The sequence below is a fragment of the Brienomyrus brachyistius genome, chromosome 9, assembly GCF_023856365.1.
Source record: "Brienomyrus brachyistius isolate T26 chromosome 9, BBRACH_0.4, whole genome shotgun sequence".
NCBI lineage: Eukaryota > Metazoa > Chordata > Actinopteri > Osteoglossiformes > Mormyridae > Brienomyrus > Brienomyrus brachyistius.
The window spans coordinates 3,549,220-3,564,604 of record NC_064541.1 but is presented as its reverse complement, the minus strand read 5'-3'; the positions used below and the strand labels follow the sequence as shown (position 1 = coordinate 3,564,604).

At 39.1% G+C, this 15,385-nt stretch overlaps 1 protein-coding gene across 3 annotated transcripts; it reads left to right on the top strand.

The window, feature by feature from the left end:
• The first annotated feature begins 56 nt into the window (after nt 1-56).
• On the top strand, nt 57-14,722 carry ddx61 (DEAD (Asp-Glu-Ala-Asp) box helicase 61). 3 transcript variants are annotated; one of them, XM_049024305.1, is made up of 14 exons: nt 57-233; nt 1,799-2,738; nt 2,843-2,906; nt 3,078-3,182; nt 3,306-3,435; nt 3,728-3,874; nt 4,304-4,398; nt 9,977-10,099; nt 10,369-10,497; nt 11,063-11,179; nt 11,461-11,524; nt 12,026-12,127; nt 12,834-13,058; nt 13,329-14,722. In XM_049024305.1, exons 2-13 carry the CDS (start codon nt 2,548-2,550, stop codon nt 13,037-13,039), a joined length of 1,473 nt encoding a protein of 490 aa, XP_048880262.1. In that variant the 5' UTR covers nt 57-233; nt 1,799-2,547; the 3' UTR covers nt 13,040-13,058; nt 13,329-14,722. The 3 variants fall into 3 exon arrangements, with proteins under 3 accessions (XP_048880262.1, XP_048880263.1, XP_048880264.1); XM_049024306.1 differs by having other exon boundaries at nt 57-272; XM_049024307.1 differs by lacking the exon at nt 57-233 and adding an exon at nt 285-1,526.
• Nucleotides 14,723-15,385: the final 663 nt, after the last annotated feature.

The following is a 15,385-nucleotide window of genomic DNA, read 5'->3' as shown; positions in this document are numbered from 1 at the left end:
CACCGTGTACTGGCGCCTTTGTAACGTCATGCTTCGACTTCAGCGCAAAAAAAAACAGCGAACGAGAGAGAAAGAGGACGGCCATGTTGAATTTCCAAATTTCTCATAGAAGAGACAACAATAGAGAAAGACGACTTGATCGTAGTGAATTTCCTGAAAGATCAAACGTTTCAATAGAGCAATTGAAAGAGTCTGTTTTAAACGACTAAAGAAAATCTCATCACCAGGAAAAGGTAGCTGATTCTACGTGCTGTTTTCACTTGATTAAGAAGGTATAACAAAACTAAAGAGTCCGATCATACCAACAACAGCGAAATGTGTGTTCGTAAACCTTAGCTAGCCAGCTAGCTGCCCACTATAGTTAAAACTCAGCATTTTCAGTAGATGAGTTGTTTCAAGCAGTATGAGCACTGTCGCCGATATTTGATTTTCAGGACTCGCGAGTATTTGTATTTAACAATTTGTAATCAGTTGTGTATAGTAATCCGAGCACTCGTCCGTTCCCGGTAGCCGGATCGTTAGCCCAGATTTGCCGCTTTGTTGTCCTCCAATTCGTGGAAAAGTTGCTCCAACGGCTAGGTTGAAGTTGGGCGCGTGTTGGTGGCTGTCAGCTCGTTTGTGCGCCAGCGAGCCCGATTCGGCTACACGCGGCTAATCTTTCTCCGGCTCATGCAGGACTTTTTTTGAACGTTTGGAACGGAGCGTGTGACTGGTCCCCCCCTCTCGCGCCGGCCCGCCGTTACCGCGGGACTCCGTATAAACTGCCCGTCTGAATTATAAAAAGTCGCAGGTTAGACCTCTTGAAGACCCCCCCCCATTTTGTTACCGGCGGCAGAAACTAGTGTTACGCGTCGTCTGCCAGCAAAACTTAGCGTGGCGTATTATTGGCTTAACAGGGAGAGTACCTGTAAATTGGAGCTTGTGCTGTCTTATGGTGTTGTGCTCTGGGGGTTCATCCTGCTTGACATCGGTTTTTTTTTTAATGTTTGTAATTGAAGCTTAGTGAGGAAAAAGTCGCTGGCGGGCTAATTGTTTGCAAATCGGTCATTGCCACAGTCTTAGTATCTATTCTAGTTTCAGGCGAATTAACATTGTTTACAAACATGTGTTTAGCGTTTAGAATTCATGTAGTAAGGTGATGAGTTGGTATTGTTTTCGTTAGCTTAATTGAACAACGCTGGCCAAACCGCGTACACTGTACACATTGCAACGTTTTGATATACTTAATCTAAAATTTGGCATTTAAAATCGGAATCCTCTTCTTAATGTCCGAATAATCAGGCGCGGAAATTTAGCCGAATGCCCCAGGATCTGGCTGTCGGGGACGCGGGCTGTGTGCCCAGTGGGAGCCGGAGAATTAGTTGCTATCAGCAGATACAAGCTGCTCTTTTCCTGCAATAAATAAGGGCTCTGTGTACAACCCGCTTTTAATTAAAGGCATTGCTAACAAAGTAATTTTAAGTGGGATATGAGAATACATCTTTATGGAAATAACAGCTGAAAGTCCCGTAGATGAGTACCTACAGGTGTGTTTGGGGTTGGGCCAAAAATCTTTGTGCACTTCATGTGGGAATATTGTTGCGTATTTGTGAGTGTATTTTAAGTAAGGGGTTATAGGGAACGTTTTCTAAAGTTTAAAGTATTCTCTCTAATATTTGTATTGCATCGCATACTATGTCTAGTGTGTATGTAAAGGATCCGGTCATTTTTACACGAGTGTACTTTAAAGCTGTTTATGCATGATCTCTCTACAGTTCATGTGTTAATAGTGCCCTGAAATTGCTCCACATCCTGACAGGTCTGAGAACCGAGACGCTGGCTTGTTTCGAGGAGGAGCCCAGAAGCTGAGACCCCCTCTCCTACAGGACACAGAGTAGCCACCTGTTTAGCTGAGGCAGAAAGCAGGAGCCAAACACTGTGAAAAAAACCCTACAGAAACTCTACACCATATTTCTTTCGGACTAAAAGCCCCATTGGTGCATTCGCTGCAATTTTCTGTTTTCAACAGGAATACTGTTGGTGACATACCTACAAAGCAAGAAGGATAAGACTAAACTAAACCTCTTATCTGAATTTGAGGACCATTAAGTGCAAGATTATAAATAGAGAACATCTAAAAGTACGCTAGAAGACCCAGTGGGGGGAAAAAACACAAGAAAAGCGGACTTTTGAACTGAAACACCACAAAACTCTGGAAGACTTTGGTCTGTTGAAATTGCCTTAGCTGTTCTTACCCAGAACTTGTATTTCATGATACACGTTTACATATAATTTTCTATATTGTGTGCGTGTATGTAACTTATTTATTCTCATAAATGCTTACTTCTCTTCATATGGAAGAGTTTTTGTGTATATAAACTTTTGTACGGCAGATGCTCTTTATTTTGAAGAGTTAATGTGTGTATATAGAATTATATAAGTACAAAAATAAGTTATAAAATCTCAGAAGAACAGTTGTCAGTCTTGCATCTTTAAACTGTTGAGATAAGTGAAGGAGCATTTTGAAGACGAGCTTGTGATTTGAACAAATCCTGAGCTTTCTCGGCAATGGCAACTGCAAGAACAGAAAACCCTGCCACTGTGGTCATGGGACTGAACAAGCAAAACGGGCAGATGAGGGGGCAGCCCAAACCTGCCCCTGTTTCTTCAGGACCCCTAGCTGTTGGCTCTCAGCCAGGGAAGACCCCCAGTGCACCTCAGAAAGGAGCTAGTGTCCCGCAGACCGGCGGTGGCATCAAGTATGTTGTCCTGTATAACATTCATCGACTTTGTTCAGTTGTTCATCTGTCTTGGTTGTCCAATCCGTTTCCTCCCATCTTAAATGTTGCTAAACTTGTTTAAGGTTTGGTGATGATTGGAAGAAGTGCCTGCAGCTTCCCCCGAAAGACCTGCGTGTTAAAACATCTGTAAGTCAGTGTGATTCTTCTATTTGAGAGTGCACAGTTTGGTACAGGTGCATGTAAAGGTGGAAAAGGCTGACATTCTTGCTTAGATGGACACAGCTGCTGTAAATTCTGCTAAAGGTTTTTGTTGTTGCTATGTCCCATCAATACTGACGTACCCCCCACCACTACCAGGATGTGACAGCAACAAAGGGCAATGAGTTTGAGGATTACTGTCTGAAGCGGGAGCTGCTGATGGGCATCTTTGAGATGGGATGGGAAAAGCCATCCCCCATTCAGGTAGGCTGGATGCCTTCCTCAGTTGCTTCAAGAACTGTGATACTTAAGCATGCTACAGAATGTACCTGTACTTTGCCTGGCTTGGGGCATGGAATTTTATTGTGGTCTCTCTGTCTTTCTTAGGAGGAGAGCATTCCCATTGCTTTGTCTGGCAGGGACATACTGGCCCGGGCCAAAAATGGCACGGGCAAGAGTGGCGCCTACCTCATTCCCCTCCTAGAGAGGGTTGACTTAAAGAAAGACTACATACAGGGTGAGCCAGTCATCCCCTCTCATTTCACATGTACATGCTTTCAACAAACCTTTATGATAAACAGACAAGAAGGTTAAGCTTGCACTGCAAGCATGCTGTAATATTTACATGTGGATATTTGCTCTTCACGTGTCTGGTTACTGCACACGCTGTACCTCCAGAAAGCTTGTGTACAAGGCACTGACATATGGACGGAGCCCTTGGTAATCACACACGCTCCACCTCCCCGGCCGTCAGCACAGCATGTGCCCTTCAGGGAACAGTTGTGCCTAACACTGGCCTCCTCCTTCAGCTCTGGTGATGGTGCCCACCCGAGAACTGGCCCTGCAAGTCAGCCAGATCAGCATCCAGATTAGCAAGCACCTGGGAGGGGTCAAAATCATGGCCACCACAGGGGGCACCAACCTTAGGGATGACATCATGAGGCTGGATGAAACCGGTAGGTTTTGGCTTGGGTGTTTCAGACTCCTTGACTAAATCACTTCTTTACATTCTATTTTTCTTGCTGGTATTTGTGTTCTTTGAATATACCTGTATGACAATATGTCTGTATGTGGGCATGTACATATTTGTACTTGTGATTTATTAATGTTTAATAACCTAAGATGGCCTGTCGTAGTATCTTTAATTGTAGTTTTTTGTTTGCAGTGTTACTGCAAAATTAGTCCAGATTGAGTAGTTGGGGTACCTGTTTTGAATTGCATAGTTTTACACAGGTGTTTTTTTTATTTGCATGCTCAGTTTAGTAGCACATCACATACAGTTGAACTTAATATGTTGCTACTGCATTGATTAATGAATTTATAGTTGTCTTTTCTACTGAAATTAATTTCCAGGTTTAGTTTTCTGACCTTGTCTCTCTTGCCAGTTCATGTGGTGATAGCCACCCCAGGTAGGATCCTGGACCTGATCAAGAAGGGGGTGGCCAAAGTGGACAGAGTCCAGATGATGGTGATGGATGAGGTGAGATGATCTTTTGAAAGCTCTGTTGGGCTGTTGAAGTTTTACCCAGCAAATATGAAAATGAACTGTATATTATGCTGTTGTGGATATGCTAATTTTGCTGGCTGCTGTGTTGGTTAGGCTGAGCAGTAAAGCAAAATTGATTGAATTCCAAATGGTGATTTGTTTTGGTTGGCGTAGAGTGGTTTTGCATTTACATTTCTCATTTGATTCCTCCTAGAGTTCTTTTACATGACTTTGTGTGCATGTTGTTTGTCTTGTAGTTATGATTTAGGGTTTAGACTAAGAGCAGAGTGGAAACTTCATTTATTTGTGTGAGAAACACAAATGCTCAGTAGACATGTTATCCCAAAAAGAGAATTGCAGTGACAAGGGAAGTCAGTCTTGAAGGTTGAAATTGTTTATAGAGAAGGTGGATCTTTGTGTGCCGTCTTTAGGTAGTTTGGCTATAGTGCAAAATGTGGCAAGGTACTGGTCGAAAACTCAAAAACTTTCCAAGATATAAGGATAAACAATTTTTGCTATATGATTTTTCCATGTTTGTTTCCACAAATCTTTTTATGCATTTTCTGTAATACTTTATGTAATACTTGTATTTCTGTATTGGTAGTTCTTTTTAATGGTGCCCTAAGTTCATGCTTGTTAAAGATGTCGTTGGTATGCTGATTGAATATTGTTGGTCACTTAATATGTTGCTACTGCATTGATTAATGAATTTATAGTTGTCTTTTCTACTGAAATTAAATTCCAGGTTTAGTTTTCTGACCTTGTCTTCTAGTTTGCAGGTCTATTAAGATACCACAGAATCTGTCAACAGACAGATGCATGTGTGTGGAAACCAAGGAAAATTATGCAGATAATGACTGATGAATTAGTTGCTCAGGTTTTTATATTAACATGTTAGAAAACATTAAAACTAGTGCTGTCCCAAATGATTATTCTTTAAATGATTAATCTAACGATTATTTTTTTCAATTATTCGACTAATCTAACAACTAATTCTTTGATCTGATAATGAATTTATTGATAAGCACTTATTTTCAAGTTAGTTATTTAATACAATTCACCCCCTCCCCCACACACACATCTGAATTTCTCATTAACATTTCAATTTATTAAAAGATTTCTTAAACATTACAGCATTCTTAACAAAAAAGGGTAAATCTTAAGTGATTCAATAGGATTTCTATTTTAGATTGAAGTTAAGTTAAAAACTATTGCAGTGATTATTATACCAATTTGACTTTAATGTTGAAATAGATGTTACAACATGGAATGATTTAATAACTGGAGAAATATGTTTTTAACAAACACTAGCAAAGATAGCTTATAGGTAAGCTTACTTTAGTGAGCAATGAACGATTTAGGCCTCAGTGTGTAAGTAGTTGTAAACGATAATTTGTCTCACTCTTACATTACTGAATAAGTAAACAGAAAATATAAAATGGGCGGGCGGCAAATTTCCTTTTCGCAGGGTGGTAGGAGATGTCTCATTAATATTTATGAGAGAAGTGCTACATGATTGGCCAATACATGCCTTACAAAAAAGTGTGGCACTGCTGGCACCGGCGATAGTAGACAAAACTATATCGGAATTCAGTATAAAATTGATATAGTTTTAATGGTGCCAGCAGTGAAACAACTATCCAGCTTATTAGCGAAATAACTTTGTATTGTAAATGAAAACCATGCTGCAGGTCCAGTAAATAAATTATTGTAGCTCTCGAGTGGTGAAGAGATCATCAGGTGGACAGTAAAGTTCAATTATTAGCAGACTGTTTTATTGTGTGATTCTTAAAAGGACAGCATTAACATGCTCCCGAGGGGATAAAGTACTTTCCCTTACAATATGTTTAGCTTGTCGCTTAGTGCATTGCAGTTACAAAACATCTACGTGGTTTTACACAACGCATTGACACAAAAATTCCACGTCGACGCATTTTTATAATCTCAAAGCACTTATGTAAGTCGCTCTGGCTAAGGGCGTCTGCCAAATCCTGTAAATGTAAATGTAATCGACATAGTCGATTACGTCGAATAATCATCCCAGCCCTAATTAAAACAGATAATTTTTGAACTGTCATTAGACTGCCAGAACTACCTGTGAGGTAACTTGGAAATAATCAACACCCATGTGACATCTCTGGACCAATAAGAACATAGCATTTACTAGGGCTGTGCTCAATTACTTATTTCATTGTGATGCAAATAACACTCTTTATGGCAATATTTTACATCATTTCGACAACGGGAGTACCAATACCTGACCTGAACCACTTGCCTGATTTGTACCTCACAACTGCGCATGTGTAGCCTTTTCAAGCATTACCTTTTCTGGCATGGATTGATCCATTTGTCCTGCCATTTTACAGCAAACCTTATTTTCAGTTGATTACAGTGGTCACTTTACTGTTTAGTGAGAACTAGAGTAAATGATTCCGCTGACTGAAAAAAGTCATCTTGGCATTTTAAGTGTTCATGCTAGTTATCTTTTTCCAGTTTTTGGATCAACACTAACCAAAATATCCCAAACCTGAAATACTATTTTATATCTCCATCTGGTGGAATTTCTGCTATCCAGCCCCATGGTATTTTAGTATACTTATAGCTTTGGATCTCTCCGAACTGAAATATGAAATTTCGTGTATTTTGTGTTTGTTGCAGTCATATTTGTATTACTCAAAATCAATGGGATCAGAAAAACAAATGGATATCATAAATATTCTCTACTTGTTTCTCTACTTGTTTGTCCTGTTGGCATTAGTTACTGACTATGCTACCTGCATAATAGGGCCAGCCATCAGGGACGTATCCAGTCACTCTTCCGTGACTGAGGTGCTTAATGAGACCCATAAACACGCACTCAGACACAAGTGTAGGTGATATGCAGAAGGTGTATTAAACAGATGGAGAACACAATCCAAAATATGAATATCTGGCTGAATACCCCATTCTGGGCTGATGGAGATTGCTCGGAAGCATGAACCTGATCTTTGTCACGATGAAAATGTTGTGAAACAAAGTGGTACAAATCAGACATTGTAAAATTTGGTCCCCACAATTCAAACACTAGTAACTTGAAAAATGTTTCCTATTTACCTTTAATATTTTATGCATTAACATTTTATATTTTGTTGCATGCTTAATTGAGAATTTGCATAAAGTTGTAAATTGAAGGAGAAAGAATTACATCTGCCTTTAATTTGTCGAGTATATAATTAAAGTAGTGAGAAATGCATTTCCATGTGGTGATTTAATGTAAACTATTCATTGAATTTACAAAAAAAGTGCTATATTGGGATATGTATCTATTGGGCTATAAAATGATAACTTTTTTGGTTTGAGTCCCATTGAAGCACAGCAAAAATATATAAGAACTATACAAACGAGAGGAGGCCATTCGGCCCATCAAGCTCGCTTGGGGAGAACTTAACTAATAGCTCAGAGTTGTTAAAATCCTATCTAGCTCTGATTTTTTTCCCCAAGGATTCAGCTAACTGGGTGATTATATCATAAATAGTACAATCAATGCTGTACATTCATAAGAGCCACTCACCTCTGCTCAGTTGGTAAGTAAACTATTACTTTTGGAAGTATTTTGCAGACGAGCATGGAAAGGCTAAGGATGTCGATAAGCCTCTATGCAAACAGTGCTATAAAGTTGTGGGGACAAAGTCAAGTAGCACGTCAAACTGGTCAAAGCATCTTAAAGCATCTTCCAGCAACACTGAACTATTTAACACTTGTCAAAAATGTGAACGCACCCCTTAACATTAGCCGTTTATCTATAAACATGTTAGCCATATGTTATTAAGGTAGCGGATAGGCGCAATGGCTAATAATAATATAGTTAATGGGAGAACAATGCAAAAACGTAAAACAAAAATGTATCCTGTAAAATGTGGCTAATGCTCAGTCATACCAAAAATACCATCATATACCGTGAAACAGATATGAATGTTTATAACTATGATATAAATTTTTGGCCATACCGCCCAGCTTTAATTTGTACGATTCTTTACATTTAAGAACAATTATAAACACATATAAACTATAAAATCATGTATGAAATTATGCACTGACTAAAGTTTTTTTTTTTTTTTTTTTTAATTGTTGGGGGAGGGGGGGGGGCTCAGAAAATATGCTGGTTGATCTCTGGGTCGGCAGAGTGATGTCACCATTGGATGCTTAGGCCCGTAACCCCAATTTTTCCAGGGAATGGCTGACCCTGTTGTTTCATGAGGTGGCCTCCTGGGATGCTTTTCCAGCTGTCCTGAAGGAGGTCCCCCATATGCTAAGCACTCATTGCCAGCTTTTCCTTAACTGGCTGGTCAGACTCCTCAAAAACATTCTGATTTGATGCTCCATCACTCTCCTTTGTAGGCAGCTTGGTGTGTCCAAACTTTTGGCTGGTAATGTATTTGGTGTACTCCATTAATTGGCAAGGTGTGTGATTTTAAAAAAAAGTTTAACATCCCTATTTGTAATACTATTACCCTAATTTGTAATGCTCTTATCACCTTCTGTTCATCAGGCCTTTTTGAAAGCACTAAAATTCAGCTTGTACTTGTGGTGTTTTTATTGGAAATGAGTAATCTGTATATAACAAATTAAATCATTGAGGAAATATTAAAATATCGGTCACTCACATGAACTTGAGAATTCTTCAGAATAAAAATTGTGATGGTGAAATACAGGGTTTGTTTTTTGTGTGGAGCAATTACCTAGCCTTTTTAGGTATATTCAGTGTCATTTATTGCTCTGATTTGACGATTTTCCCCAAATAGCTAGCCAAAAATTAGTAACACAAAAATACATAAACTTTTTAAATCTTTTAACTTTTAATGTAGCCCACAATAAACAATTTATATGTTAAGATGTTTCTTCATTTTTTTTGTTCATTTGGTTGATTGATATTTAATTACACAAATAAAAATAAATAATTGCCTGAGGCAAAATTGAACATTTTGACAATGACATTGTATAATTTGAGTATTTGTAGCAATTCTACATTAATTTGACCATCCAATGTATGAATGCCTATGATTATAAGTTCTAATATTAGGTGTAATTAAGAGATTGATCACAGAAAATGGTGCATTTTAATTCTTTTTTTAAATGCATTTCCAGCCCTACTTTTAACTTTTTTAAATGTCTGACATTTTTAAGTATTCAAATATATCAGGTTTGGAGAACTGCACTTTTATGTACCTGTTATGCCTTTTCAAATGTAGTGGATGAATCAGTGAGCAGTTAGCAGTTTCATCCATACATTAGTTCTGTCTCTTGACGTTTCCATTTCAGGCATGAATTAATTATTATATAAAGGAAACTGTTGACCTATATTGGCAAGTGGAAAAATGTCAGGGAAAAAAATACTTTCATATCCTCAGTGAGCATCTTACTAGAGATGTTTCTGCTGTGAGCAGAAATTGTGTTGGGAGTGAGATTTAATGATACAGGCATCTGGGGGGAAACTTGTCCTCCAAAATCAGGACAGATTATGTCTTATGCTGGGATTTGTGTGCATGCTGCCTGTGTAGGCTTCGTTTTCTGATTCCCGACACCCTTTTTCTAGGCGGACAAATTGCTGTCGCAAGATTTTGTGGTACTGATCGAGGACATCATCGGCTTTTTGTCCAAGAACCGGCAGATCCTGCTGTACTCTGCCACCTTTCCCATCAGTGTCCAGAAATTCATGGTAACAACATTGTGTTATGTTTTGTGCTAATCTTTGTGGTTTTGGATCGGCCCCCAATTCTGTTGTAAACTCTGATTGTGTTTAGCATCAGTAATCTTTTTGATTCTGTCACACTTTAATCTGAAAAGCTTATCGATTCCCCCATTTTTGCCTGAACAGGAACTCACTGTGCGAGTGAGAAGTATTATGGGCTACATTTCGTTACTATGAATTTTGGCCTATGTAGTATGTTTTTCTGCTTGTCCATCTGTTTGTCCACTCCTCTGTAGGCAAAGCACTTGCAAAAGCCCTATGAGATTAACCTGATGGATGAGCTGACTCTGAAGGGCATCACCCAGTACTATGCGTATGTGACTGAGAGGCAGAAAGTGCACTGTCTCAACACACTCTTCTCCAGGGTGAGGAAAACATGTGTGTTCTCCTGTGCATTTATGCGCCATTATCTGGCCGAAATTTATTACTGGAAACAACTTGAATATGAATAGCAAGAAGATATTTCCATTATTTCTTATAAGTGAAAATGAGTTTGTTCCAGGTTCATCAAAGAAACATCAGAAATATAGGTTTCTTAAAAGTACCATTTTCAACATGATTGTGGTCTTTTAGCTAACCACTACACAGTTACCGATTTATATTGTATATAGTTTTTTTTGCAATACCATACATTATGCTTTGTAGTAATAAGATATTTAAAAGTAAATGAAAGCAGTGTGTAATGGGCTGTTCTTATAATAGTTTACTTACCAACTGAGCAGAGGTGAGTGGCTCATGAATGTACGGTGTCGCTTGTACTATTTCTGATATATTTTTGCTGTGCTTCAATGGGACTCACACCAAATATCTCTATGATACTTGATAAGGTTATTACTTATGGCTCCTTTACTCAGGAATATGAACACTGGGAGTTAGAATACAGCTTTCATCCACCTCTAACGATTACTGACTTTTGCACTCACCCCACAGCTGCAAATAAACCAGTCCATCATTTTCTGTAACTCCACTCAAAGAGTGGAGCTGCTGGCCAAGAAGATCACCCAGCTGGGTTACTCCTGCTTCTACATCCATGCCAAGATGATGCAGGTTAGTTTTGCGGCCATCAGACTGCGAGCATGGTGGGCTAAGCCTGTGATTGTAAGGTCGCCGGTTTTGAGTAGTCACGTGCCCTTGAGAAAAGCTCCAGCTCCAGGGGTGCTGCATGCTGGCTGACCCTGTGCTGTGAGCCGAAGCTTGCTCTCAACTATATGTGTCTGTGTATCTCATGGAGAACATGATGGAGTAGATTAAGAGAAGCATTGGAAGTGCATGTACTTGTGCAAATGAACCGATTGACCGACTGTCTGTACTCCCCATGGGATCTGCAGGAGTACAGGAACCGTGTGTTCCATGACTTCAGAAATGGACTGTGCAGGAACCTGGTCTGCACAGGTGGGTGTTATGTTACATTTTCTGCGGTTATTTTTGTTGGCTCATGTTTGACAGTGTAGCTCAAATATAAAATGTAATTTTAGTCTGTTGTAATTATAACTTTGCTTTTACACTGACAGTTTTAGTGGTAGCTGCAGATTGCATGTAAAGTCACACTTGGCCATCTTTCTCAGTTCACAGTTGGATGTTGACAAAGCTTTTAATGGCTTTGGTTTTAGCTATAATTTATATTATTAATTTATATTAAATGATTTAAAAATGAAGTTTAATGTGTTATATAAATGGTATAGATGTAATGTTTATGCAGTATTTGGCCAGTATGCTCAACTAAAAAAGAGAAATGTCACCCATAATTGCATTAGCCATAAAGCCACAGTGGATCACAGGAACATAATTTCTGTTAAGGGATGAAATGCTTTTTTCCTACCAGACTTCTTTTCTTTCTGATACAACTGTAACTTGGCAGTGGATTTATGCTTTATCTGTCTTTCCACAAACCAGATCTTTTCACCAGAGGAATTGACATCCAGGCTGTGAATGTTGTCATCAATTTTGACTTCCCAAAAAATGCTGAAACTTACCTTCATCGTATTGGCAGATCAGGTAAGGTGGCTGCAGGGGGGCTGTCAAGCATAGTGGTATTCCCCCAGCTCCTGTGTCAGAATGATACAGCAGTCCAATTTCTATCATCTTGATCATGTTTGATTTCCTTGTTTTATGATCCTTCACATCGTTTTTTTTTAACAGGGAACATGAACATGTCTGGCTTTTTGCTTGTATCTTATTCTAGGTGTTAATTAACATTTAAGTTAACAGGTGCTGTCGTACCACACAACTTTTTTTTTCTGGAACCAAAAACTTTCTCCAGAACTAGCAACTTTTGTCACATTCTTATTGTAGGAACTTGGCCCGATTGTAGCTCCTCGGAGGCAATTTCAGAACCTTTATTTGGAACCTTCTCCAGATAACGTTTCATTCAAACACGAAGTACTGGGGAGGCGCTTGCAGCGATAGCTTGCTAATTGTTTGACCACAAGTACCTCAGCTAACTTGAAAGTTACATGGAAGCTCAGGAAAAGTGATATAATTAGTGGAGCAAAAATTTATCAGATGGAATTATTATTGCACTTCAGTTACATTTAACAAATACATTTTTTGCTTGTCTCGTTATTTCTACATTTATGACATTTGAAACGTCAGGTCATAAAATCACTGTAGACGTTTGATAAATTTTCACAATGACTATGGTGCAAAAATTTACAAAATTTTACCTTTCTTGTTTGTTTGACTATTTGTGGCCCTCCTTCAGGGAGATTTGGTCACCTGGGCCTCGCCATCAACCTTATTACGTCTGAGGACCGCTTCAACCTGAAAAGTATTGAGGACCAGCTAGTGACCGACATTAAGCCCATTCCCAGCAGCATCGACAAAAGCCTCTACGTGGCTGAGTTCCACTCTGCCAACCCAGACTGCGAGGGAGAGGAAGGGGCGGGCGAAGCCGGCCACAAACCCTGAGAGCTGCATGGCCCCACCGGTACAAGCCAGCTCTACTATGGCATGTTGCTCCCAGTGTTAGACTTAGATACACTTCCGTTGAGTGCTGAATTTGACTCACTTCTGCAAGCTGAAGCTTCTCGCTCCTCGTACACTAAATATTTTTTACTGCTAAAATATGACGAGACAGCCTTCAAAAAATTAACGTTTCCTTCATTTGCCGACATTTACTGTAAAAATTATTAAAAGAAGTTTAATGCAGCAATTTTTTTTTTTATATACTTTACCTAATTTCTGTTTCCTTTTCTAGGGGAATAGGACATACCTGGCTTTTGCACAAAATCTGCTTCTGCACAAAGACATCAGACTTTTTTTTTTTTTTTGCCCCACCAACCCCAACTGGTCAAAGCTTTCCTTTCTTTCTGATCAAATTGCCAGCAGAATTGTCTGTTGTGCTATTTTGTGTCCGAACTAAAAACATCCCTCCAAGTGAACATCATTCCCTTCCAGCCAAGTTAACTTCCTGGAGAGAGTCTCTCTGCGGTCACATTGTTTTGCTGTGCCATCAGCACATATTGGAATTTACTATTGCAATACATAACCAAAACTGCGTGGGCTGTATGTGCGATTGTGGTGCTTTACGAAGTGAAATAAACCGACCCACCCTAATAGTGTGATGTAAACGTGTCCAATAAGAAAGGCAGCTAAATATGTGTCAGTGATTTTTCCAAAAGTTTAGAAAACCCTGCTGCATTCCGGGCCAGATTAACACTGAATCCTTCATTTGGCTTTCAGGATTTGCAGTTTGTCTTGCACACACACATGCGCACGCACGTACTCACACAAACACACACTCTAAGTGCCTTAATCCTTCCAGTAGACACTTCCGCATTCTCAGAGAACCTAGCAGTTTAGCATGAAGCGACATCGCCTTGGCTTGCATCGTGCCCACTTGTGGCATCAGTATAGTGCAGCATACTATTTGCCCGAGTCTGGTTTCACTTTCAGTATGGAAGATGAGCATATGGTACCTAGAGAACTCCCAAACATGTAGCAGGATGAGATGATGTGGAAGGTGTGCAGTCGTCGTCTTCATCACAGTTATGGGGCAGCTCTGAATTTCTTACGACCACAGACGTTATCCAGACTTTTCTCATAATGAAAAGATTTTCTAGGATGAAACATTGTGGTCTTGTCATTCTTCTCTGAAGGCGTCATGGAAGGTGTTTTATGCAATATAAACATACACACATCAGCACAAAGGCTTTTCACTTGTTCATATTGTTTGTAGACCAAGGTGGGTAGACTGGATATGGTGCAAGCCATGTGTTCCAAAGCTTCATGAAACATACAGATTTACATCTTTCACAGTGATATGTTGGATGCTGGAACCAATATGGCTGGTTCGGTTTACAGTGCTATATATTTTTAATGATCAGAGAATTTTGGGGACGGTAGCTATCAAATTGTCGTTGTGGACCAGTAGTTTCTCTTTTTTCTTTTTGTGACCTCAAGATGAGTATTGGAAGACACTTGGACTTTTTCTTCCTGTATTATTTTTAATTTACCTTGTCACGTGGACGTGCAGCTTGTTTAACTGGAAAATATAACAGGCAGATAAGCCAAAGCTTTTTGCTCCAAATGTTCCTGCCAGGTCTTGTCATGTCCCCCGGGCACAAAATAAAGTCCCCCTCATACTCTAAACCTGTTTTGTTTTGTCCTTTTCTCCCCCCCAACACTTCTGAAATTGCACAAGAATTGTAGAAATAATTTGAGTTCATTTCTGTGTGTGGTTGAAATTATTGTAGAAAATGGTGCCTGTAAAGTAATGCTCATTTCAAACTTTGATAAAGCGATTTATATATTTGAGAGCAAGTTAAAGCACTACCCAAGCTTATTTCTTATATACAATTTTGTTCCAGGGAAAGTCATGCATACCACCAGTAGCATTACATCCAAATACCCAATACATAGATTAAAGTTTCTATGGAGCAAAAATCTTTGGCACACTTTTGAATAACTTTCTTTTGGTCAGTTTTCTAGCATGAAAGTACTCGTTTTCTACATATTTTTTCACAATGTAAATTGATTTCTGGCATCTAAGGAAAAATATTTTCATGTTAAAGAGTTATAACATTTTAATCCTAGGCAGCTCTTATTTGTTTGAGGAATGTTGGGATGAAAAGGGAAAATTGAGTTGTGTGTCGGTGAACTTAATCCTAAATATTATGCTGTTATACATAATATTAATATTGTGGTTGAGATTTTAGTCAGATGTTAAAATGTCCACCCTATGACTGTAAAATGTATTTGACCCATTTGAAACCTTAGGTATAGGGCTTTAATTCAAATGCATGCAGTTTGTAT

Bases quoted from the DNA above. Each gene is read 5' to 3' on its own strand.
- ddx61 (XM_049024305.1), top strand. From the start codon at position 2,548: ATGGCAACTGCAAGAACAGAAAACCCTGCCACTGTGGTCATGGGACTG. The intron at 2,739-2,842 runs GTATGTTGTCCT...AACTTGTTTAAG, and splicing joins CAGACCGGCGGTGGCATCAA to GTTTGGTGATGATTGGAAGA. The intron at 3,183-3,305 runs GTAGGCTGGATG...TGTCTTTCTTAG, and splicing joins AAAAGCCATCCCCCATTCAG to GAGGAGAGCATTCCCATTGC.